The 9,791-nt window shown below is 38.7% G+C and overlaps 1 protein-coding gene and 1 long non-coding RNA gene across 2 annotated transcripts; both read left to right on the forward strand.

Moving 5' to 3' along the window:
* Positions 1 to 29: 29 nt before the first annotated feature.
* On the forward strand, positions 30 to 3,514 carry LOC122670401 (cytochrome P450 CYP72A219-like). Its single transcript, XM_043867263.1, has 5 exons — positions 30 to 390; positions 1,328 to 1,545; positions 1,674 to 1,918; positions 2,547 to 2,934; positions 3,031 to 3,514. The coding sequence occupies exons 1-5, from the start codon at positions 114 to 116 to the stop codon at positions 3,454 to 3,456; spliced, it is 1,554 nt and encodes a 517-aa protein (XP_043723198.1). The 5' UTR covers positions 30 to 113; the 3' UTR covers positions 3,457 to 3,514.
* A 4,904-nt stretch (positions 3,515 to 8,418) lies between these two features.
* On the forward strand, positions 8,419 to 9,527 carry LOC122670405. The gene is made up of 3 exons (XR_006334209.1): positions 8,419 to 8,584; positions 9,024 to 9,214; positions 9,300 to 9,527. It is a non-coding gene; the product is annotated as an uncharacterized LOC122670405 (long non-coding RNA).
* The last annotated feature ends 264 nt before the right edge of the window (positions 9,528 to 9,791 follow it).

The raw sequence follows: 9,791 nt of genomic DNA on the forward strand, positions 1-9,791 counted from the left end.
TCTCACTTCTCTCTTCTCTCTGAAATAGCTCCTGTAGTTGAGGTGTTCCTAGAGGTCTCTCTCTCTCTCTCTCTCTCTCTCTCTTTTTCTTGTGTGTGTTTGTTAAAGAAGTGATGCAAGAAAGTGGGTTCAGTTTAATGGTGATATTGTGCATTTTGGTTGTATTATGGTGGGGATGGAAGGTGTTAGAATCGATATGGTGGAGACCCAAGAAGCTGGAGAGGCTTCTCAAGGAACAAGGCGTGAAGGTCACTCCGTACAATTTACTGTTTGGTGATTTGAAAGAGAACATGAGACTGCTCAAGGAAGCTCGGTCCAAGCCCATGAACCTATCCCATGATATCGTTCCACGTGTGTTGCCCTTTCATCTTCAAACTGTACGCAAGTTAGGTATGTTTTGCCAGATCCGATTCTTCTACTTCTACCTACCCGGTACTACTATGCGTCCCTACACGCAAGCATGGCGGCAAGTACTGCCTTACCGTCGCTCGGATAGGGGTAAGGCGGTACATTCCGCCTTGCTTTTGTGTGGGGGGCGCACACGATAGTAGGGATAGGCGAAAGTAGAGGAGTCGAATTGATCTGCTTCCGATTTAAAATTTTCTTTGCAATTTTTTTTTTTGGTTTTATGAATAGTTATGTAACAATGGAAGGTGATCACAAGCCAAATCTTAGCGATCTATTTTTACTATTTTTTTTTTTTTTTGGAAAAAAGAACTCTGTGCAGGAGTGTGGCCTACACCAACACTCCCATGACTCCATCTCCCTCCTCCCCATTTGAAATAAATTCATTTTTTTTTTCTCCCAGGTTCCTTGCCCGGTATGGTTGTTCGGTTCTTCTCATAGGGGAGCCGAAAATGACGACTTCACCCCACCCGGGCAGTGTGTTCGGGCAGGGGGTTAGGTCGTCATTTCAGATCCCCTATAAGAGCAACTGGACAACCGTACCGGGTAGGGAACCCGAGAGGATAATGAACCTTATTTTGAGGAGGAGAGAGATAGACACTTAGACACATGGGAGTGCTGGCGTAAGCCATACTCTCGGGCAGGAAACTATTTTTCTTCTTTTTTTAATCTAGAACGTTTGTTCCCAATCTGAGTTGGAAGAGTACACAAATAATGTCATAAAGTATTGGTACACATGTATGGACATACACGGAATGTGTGCAAAAAATAAGAAATCATCAATAGTATAAGTAATGGATCTGGTACGGATTTGGTTCTTCTCTTTTTCACTCGCTTTTAAGTTCTTTTAAACCCTAAAAGAACTTATATTATTATGGGTGAAAGAAAATTAGTTGTTGATAATTGAAATTTGAAACTGCAGGTAAAACCTCTGCATTTTGGTTTGGAACAAATCCAAGATTGTATATTATGGATCCTAACCTAATAAGGGACATTATGAACAAGTTTGATCAGTTTGTGAAGATCAAAGGAAATCGACTAACGCGGCTTTTTATTGGTGGACTTGCTACCTATGATGGTGAGAAATGGGCCAAACACAGAAGGATTATAAACCCAGCCTTTCATGTGGAAAAACTAAAGGTTTCTTCTATATGTTTGACATTTCCTTCTATTCCTTTTAAATGGATACATTTTCTGTGGTAGCTTTTCCATGCTTTTGTGATATTGCTGATAGATTGTATCTTCTTCTTCTTTGTTAATTGTTAAAGCGAATGTTATCAGCATTTTATACAACTTCTAATGAGATGGTCAGCAAATGGGAGAAATTGGTTGCCTCAGAAGGGTCTTGTGAATTGGATGTGTGGCCAGAACTCCAAAATTTAACTGGGGATGTCATCTCTAGGGCAGCATTTGGTAGCTCCTATGAAGAAGGTAAACGGATATTCAAATTGCAAGGTGAGCAAGCTGAGCTCTTCATCCAGTCTTTTCAGACAGCATTCATCCCTGGTTTTAGGTACAATTTATGTTTCTTATCTCTTTTCCTATTGGGTATTACTAGTGTTGCACAAAGAAAGGTGCCCGAGGGTGTTCCTCAAACACTACAACCTTAAAACTAGATCAGACTAGAAACGATTATGAAAAACGAAGATCACTCTTTAGGGCTTCTTGATTTCTCTATTGATGAAATATTTCAATCGAATTACATGGGTGCAAGGACCCCTATTTATACAAGTTTCTCTTTTCAGCCCTCTTTCTCTGAACCTTTCTTGGATCCGCCAGATGGCTTTCCTTCTTTGTAAGGTGATTCCCCTGTGCTTGGATTAGGAAACCCTTCAAGAAAGGGAGATCCTCTCCTCAGATCCCAGGATCCGGAATCTTCTCGTACGCGGATTACGTTTACCAGCCTCCATCCACTAGGGCGCTCCAAACAGATCTTGTTGACGTATCTAGACCAATACAACGGTTTCGCTAGTGGTCCGATCTATTCTACACGTGGTCTAGTGGCTTGGACTCCAAGCCACTCCACGTGCCATCCTCGGATTGGGTAGATAAAATATGGTGTATCAACTAGCAATAAACCAATATCCATTTTCAATTGCTTCATTTGATCCTTGTCCTCACCAATGTTATTGTGTGTACAGTTTTCTGCCAACGAAAAGGAACAGAAGAATGAAAGAAATTGACAGAGAAGTTCGAACCCTTTTAATGGGTATCATCAACAAAAGACAGAAGACTATGAAAGTCGCAGAAGCCAACAACGATGACTTGTTAGGGTTGTTACTTGAATCCAATGATACAGAGATTCAAGAAAATAAAAACAAGAAGAATGTTGGGATGACCATAGAAGAGGTGATACAAGAATGTAAACTATTCTACTTTGCAGGGCAAGAAACCACTTCTGTTCTTCTTGTTTGGACAATGGTTGTATTAAGTATGCATTCTGAATGGCAAGTGCGTGCGAGGGAAGAAGTTTTACAAGTCTTTGGGAAGAACAAACCGGGTTTTGATGGACTAAATCACCTCAAAATTGTAAGGACTTGCTTTCCCATCAGTTTCAGATACATATAGAGTTTATTAAATTTAAAACAGAGTTTTTTCTGAACTTTCCCTAATCCTCCATTGCAGGTTACCATGATTTTATATGAGGTTCTTAGATTATATCCACCATTGTTATTTCTTGATCGGTGTACATACAAGAACATAAAACTTGGAGAAATATCTCTACCCCCTGGAATACAAGTCATGTTACCTATAGTCCTTCTTCACCATGATCATGAGGTATGGGGTGAAGATGCAGAAGAATTCAAGCCAGAGAGATTTGCAGAAGGAATTTCAAAGGCCACAAATAATCAAGTTTCATTTTTCCCATTTGGTTGGGGCCCTCGAATATGCATTGGGCAACAATTTGCGATGACTGAAGCAAAGATGGCCCTAGCAATGGTTCTACAAAGATTTGCTTTTGAACTTTCTCCATCCTATGCTCATGCTCCTACCACTGTAGTAACTCTTCATCCACAGTATGGTGCTCAAATCATATTACATAAACTGTAGAATCATATCTTCATAATCATCATTTCTTGGTGATCTATCAATTGAAACTTTCATTGTGTTTTATTTTTATAGTTTAATGGGTTTTGTACCAAATTAATATACCAAGTTTACATGTATTTGAAAAGGGATTTTCTTATCGATACCCTTCAAGGTGTCAAATAATTTGTTACCATACTTTTTAACCTTTTTTGGTATTACATACAATATTTTTCAAATAGGGTTAAATATTGTCATTTAACCTATGTACTCAAAATATGTGTATGACAACAACGCTATTTGATAATGACATAATAATATGTCGTTTTCAAATTATTTCAAAAAACCCTTTGTACCTTTTAATTTAAAGAACTTCTAAGAATAAAATACGGGGTAATTAAAAGGTGTCAAGTTCTAAATACACTTATAGAGGTGTTACTGTTAGCAACAAAAGAAAGAATATAGTTATTGTTGTAACAATTATTTGTGACGTGTCCAAAAGTCACAAGATAGAGAGAATTGCCAAATAACTTGAAGTCATCCAAGTTTCGCAAGGAGGCTGTTTCCAAACTTGAATCCGTGACTACTTGGTCACAAAGGAGCAACCTTACCATTGCAACAAAATCCAACCTTTTTGTAGGATTTTCTACATACCCACTTTAAATATTGTCACATGAACAAATAATGTGGCTATTCTAGGTTGGATAGAAAGTACATAATCTAGATTAATGACGAATAAAAATCCTCTATAGTGCAACATCTTGCTGTGCGGCCTCCATAGGGTGCCATGTGGAGATAGGGAATCGTGTGGTTGAGAAATACTTAGATGAAATACCCATAGCTATGACCCGGTTGAGATTTTACCTGCCCGAACCCTGAAGAGAAATCGTGTTGAAAACGAGAACAAGGTTTTAATGGAAAATAGAATCCAAACCCCGTCTCTCAAGTTCGATGAGAAGGCCTGAATTGAATCCAAGCTCAATGGTTTCAATGGGTTTCATGGTGTTTTTTATGCAATGAGAAACATGAGCTCAATGGGTTCAAGTTTTGCAAGGAGGCTGTTTCCAAACTCGAATCCATGACCATTTGGTCACGAGGGAGCAACCGTACCATTGCAACAAGACCTAACCTTTTTGTAGGATTTTCTACATACCCACTTTAAATATTGTCACATGAACAAATAATGTGGCTATTCTAATGTTGGATAGAAAGTACATAATCTAGATTAATCACACGTTAATGTTCAAAGCTTAATTCAATCAAGGGAAGGGGTTCTCTAAGCAAACAACAAATTTTGTTAATATATTTTAGGGTAGAACACCACTGGATCATGTCCAAGGCGTGGACACTACGCCTACACACAACCAGGCATGTAATGACCGCCCAGCCCCAACCCCTGCCGTGGCGCGTGGAATTTCTGCCTTGGATTGGGGGTTGGGCGGTCATTCCATGCCCAGCTGTGTCTTGGAGTAGTATCCATGCCTTGGACACATCCGATTAGTGTTCTTTATCCCTATATTTTATTTCTATTTTAAATCTATTATCTAAAAAAAAAAAAAAAATTTCACGAACACCCCCTATAAGTATATATCGTATATCACGGATACCTAAAAAATGTCAAAATATCATAGACACCCCTTACTTTATGACTTTGTTTCAACTTAGTCCACTCTCTTAGGTGTGTGCAGTTATACAAGTCAAAAAATAAAATTCAACAAGACGAAGTTAATGTAGGCCAGGCAGCGTCAGCAACCACAACAACAAAAAACAACATCACACTGATAATTCATTAAAATTGTATTAAACAGTAAAATTGAAAACAAATCTTCCAGAACAAACCCCTTCCCCAACCAAAAGAAAAGGATCTTTTGCAGAAGCCTACGTCGTGAGTCTTTAAACTTAAAACCAAACCTGATAAATGACCATGCATTTGTAGCTCTCGCAACTCATCTCTTCTTCTCTGCTACATCCTGTCCTGCAGTCTTCTTCCGTCTTCAGAGCATGGAAATTGAAGAAAAAATAGCGTTGATTGCAGAAGTCCCGTTCCCTGTTCTTGCTTCTTCCGCCTTTAGAACAACGAAGACAATGAAGAGAATGATTTGTAATTTGGGGTTTTGATCCTTAAGGGTGTTATGGAAAATTCACCTTGTGATAAGGTTATTTTCGTCATTATAAGTAGGTTGGTATCCCACTCTGGCCAAAAGAAAATCCAAATGAGGGTAGTAGATTGATTTGATTGACTCAGGTCGAATTTAGAACATTCCTCTCATTAAAACTATGTTAAGATTAATGTTCATCTTTTAACACCATTGAAAAAGAAAAAGAGAAATCATTAATCATCAATACATTGGGTTTTTTTTGGTAAGAATCAATACTTTTGGGGTTTTCTTCAAATGCCCTCTCTCAAATTATCTAAATATACAAATGCCCCCTGACCTTTCACTAATTTTTAATGCATCTCTACGTTCCAAACTATATAACACTCTAGTCCTCCCCGTTAATTTGGGACGCTATGTTTTAACGTTTGGCATTTTTTAAATACGGTTAGACCATTCTACCCTTGATAGGGTAAGGAGACAAAAATACCTTTACCTGAAAAGAAAAAAAAACCTTCAACTCTTTTCCTCAAATCGTTTAGGGTTTGAAAAAAGAGGGAAAAATTGTTGTGGGCGTTTTGTTCCTCGCACTGTTCTGATGGACCTGGAGCCTGGGACGATGGACAGCCTCCAATCAGGCCCTTACGGTCAGATCTTTAGGCCTGATAACTTTGTCTTCGGGCAGTTCGGCATCGAAAATAGCTGGGCGAAGGGACACTACATGGAGGGTGCAAAACTCATCGATTCTGTTCTTGACGTTGTTCGAAAGGAAGCCGAGAACTGCAACTGCCTGCAAGATGATCCCCAAAGTACTACAATGATTCAATCTTGAGATTGAGCACAACAACCCAAACAGTAAACTCTAAACTTGAAAAATCAGAATTTAGGAGATTTTCAGTCACCGTAAAACAAAGGCTCTGATGAGCCTCAAAACCTGGTCCGAATCCTCTTGGGTGGCCCTTAGATGCCCCAAAACATGGGAGAAATCTGATGTCAAATTCTCCGATACAGCCAATCTACAAAAGTGTTCCAAAAAAGGGCTGCCATCAGGTTTATCTTGGTGATCTCTGTTAGAATAAATCGATCTGAATGGGAACAAAATCCCAAAAGCCAGGATCTCTATAAGGCGTTCAATAACACAATCAAATAAATAATAAAAAACAGGGATAAAACCACCAACCTTGTTTCGCATCCATTGTGATGATGATTGTAACGAAAAATAAAGAACAAAGATCTAGGTGCTTCCCCTCTATTCCCAAAGTAACTGGCTTGATGAAAATACCGAATGCGCAGGGACGACGATCACTGAATATCTCATTTCTTTCAAGAATGCCCTCCTCAATAGCAATTGAGAATAATAAGTTGTGATCGATAGAGGGGGATCCTAGTTCTCCTTATATAGTAATCTCTATAGGGTCTGACTCATCACAGTCACAATCTCTTGTTGTGAGTTTGACTCCAGCAGTAGTAACAACACAATATTCAAAGGAGATGAAAATCCCTCTCTATCTCAAGTTAAATCGAATTTTAGTAAGCACACAAATAATAGATGATAACAATACTTACTTGAGAAGGAAAACTGAACATAGAGAGGAAGGACAGCTTAGGCTTTCCAATGATCAGGAGGACCATGTGGTGGATTCTGATGCCTCAACCGATGATGAGCACGGTTCAGGTCTTTCCCATACACTGTTTAAGAAGAACATGATTTTTCCTCTACGTCTTTTAATCTGGTTAAGATGTTTCTTTGGATATCCTGTTTCTTGTGTAAAAATCTGTAGTTTTCTCCTCTTTTTTTGAACTCTGATTTGGGAAGGATGAATAGCAGGTTTTTCTTTTACTTTCAAATAAGGGTATTTTTGTCAGTTTTCCTTATCAATTAGAGTGTCATGTAGTTTGGACAGTAGGGGTGTATTTAGAATTAATAAAAATTCAGGGGGGCATTTGTACGTTTGGATAATATGAAGGGGGTATTTGAAGAAAACCATCTTGATTCGCCTGGAGAAATGCGACTTCGCTTTTCAAGACGGTAGTTGTTCGTTGCTTCACTCGACTTTTATAGTTCATTCCTCCTGCACCACCGCCTTCTTCTCTTTCGTTGTTCGATCCAATTGTTTCTTTGAGCTCCAATTGTTTGAGGAAATGCGGAAGAGATGATTTCGTTCATGCCGACTTCGAATTACTTCATCTTATCTTCTTTTTCCGTCGAACATTGCCCTAACTTCCGCTCTCTCTCTTTCTTGAACCACCCAAGAAGATTACCACCTTGTGTTTCTTTTGGTCTCTCTCCGGCGAAGGAATGCTGTTCTGCAGTGTCTTTTGGTCTGGAAAGGAGCAGTTTCGGGACTCCTGTTCTCTTTTTCCAGAGGAACTCTCCCTCTGGTTTAGTCCGGCGGTGCAAGAGTTTTGAGACTGAGGGGGGATTCTGATATAGAGACAGAGATTTTGGATTTCATGGTAAAATCTGATAACCCAGTCGTTTTTCCGACCAAGAAAGATTTGACTAATGCTGGGAGAATGGATTTGGTGGAGGCCATTGCCAAGCAAGGCGGTTGGCTTAAATTTGGCTGGGACTCGGAGGAGGAGGACGAGGAGACAGTTCAAGAGGATGAGTTTCAAGGTTCAATTCTAATAATGGCAAAAGAAGTTGAGGATGGTTCAGTTCATAGAGCTACAAGAAGCTTGAAACAGAGGTTTGAGGGCGTTCAAGTTGGAAGTTCTGAGATTGAACTGTCCTATGCCTGTCTTTCTTATCTGGCTTCTGCTTCTGATGAATTATCGTGGGGCTTCTATTTTCATATTTCCTTTTCTGTTTCTTTATGCTTCTGAAGATTCTTGATTTTCTTTCTGGGGCAATTGATTCAGAGAATTCTTTTATTTCATCCTCTGGTAAAGGCAGGCTGGGGTGGATTCTGGGATCGAGGGTATCTTGAGCCGCCTGGAGAAAGAGAGAAGTCTGCAATTTGGTGTTGGCTCTAGAACAAAAGAAAGTACCTCTTCTGACACGAGGAATGAGGAAGAAGATGACTGTCAACCGAAAGTCCAAGCAGAAGCGGGTATGTTAGATCTACAAGTCACTATGAATTGGGGTAGTGTTCATAGCACCATAATAAATGACAGAAAGTCCATGGATGAAAGATATACTCCCTGTCCCTATTTTGGTTCAGTACTTAAAGTGTTTTTAAAGTGAATTTGAAGGCAATACTCTCAGCAGCCTTAGTGTTTATTGTCCAGTATGTATTGACTTCAAAATGTAACCATTCCATTTTTTATTATTCCAATAAATACTTCTGGTCATTATTGTTTAATCTTCTTAAGGATTGCTACTCTTCTATTGAGTATTGAATGTATATGCCCCATAAAGAGAGGTTGTTAAGTGTGTACACGTGCATGTAAATCTTTCATTTTAATGTCTTAAATGATTTTATTTTGATTATTAAGTAAATTGACATTCTGAAACTTGACATCCAGTTTTTGTCACCTTGGTAAAGACAGTTACGGGCCTTGAAAAAGCAGCAGGTCTACATATTTGAGAGCCAGTGAGGAGTTTCTAGCTGATTCTCAGGACGTGCATATTCATAACAGATATTTTTCAGACTCTGATGGCTTTGAAAGCTCATTTAAGTCAGCAATGTGGAGAAAATGGAGCACTCAAAGGGCAGGGTTTTCAAATGCTAAATTTGAAGGTATCCTATTTCCAAGTTTCTGGAATCTTTTCTGGGCTATTTGAATCAATTGACCCTTTATTTTTATTGTATACATTATTTGCAGCTGCTGACGTTGTTCCCATGGACGATGTGATGTTCACAAAAGCAAAGGATACAAATGATACAAGTTCTGTAACAAAAGAACCAGTTTCTGGTGATAAAAAGAATGTACCCAATGATATACGATCCTGCCTTCAGAACCTGGATGCAGAGCTTTCTTCTGTAGTTTACTTTATTGAGGTCAAGAATGGATGCACTTGTTTTGCATAAGGTGGGTGTTCTAATTCATTCTTTTACATTTAAATGTTGTGAATTTTTTTTATACTTATGTAAGTTCCATTTCGCTACTCAAATATTTGTTTCCTTTTGTTTGTAGCTTGGCTTATAGATGATGTTAATTATGTTCAAGTATTGCTGGATGATATGTATGTTCCAATGAGCTTTCTTCTGTAGTTTACTTTATTGAGGTCAAGAATGGATGCACTTGTTTTGCATAAGGTGGGTGTTCTAATTCATTCTTTTACATTTAAATGTTGTGAATTTTTTTTATACTTAT

The sequence above is a fragment of the Telopea speciosissima genome, chromosome 8 (assembly GCF_018873765.1).
Source record: "Telopea speciosissima isolate NSW1024214 ecotype Mountain lineage chromosome 8, Tspe_v1, whole genome shotgun sequence".
Classification (NCBI taxonomy): Eukaryota; Viridiplantae; Streptophyta; class Magnoliopsida; order Proteales; family Proteaceae; genus Telopea; species Telopea speciosissima.

Coding starts and splice junctions, on each gene's coding strand:
- LOC122670401 (XM_043867263.1), top strand. CDS start 114: ATGCAAGAAAGTGGGTTCAGTTTAATGGTGATATTGTGCATTTTGGTT. Junction 391..1,327: donor TCAAACTGTACGCAAGTTAG/GTATGTTTTGCC, acceptor TTGAAACTGCAG/GTAAAACCTCTGCATTTTGG. Junction 2,935..3,030: donor GACTAAATCACCTCAAAATT/GTAAGGACTTGC, acceptor CCTCCATTGCAG/GTTACCATGATTTTATATGA.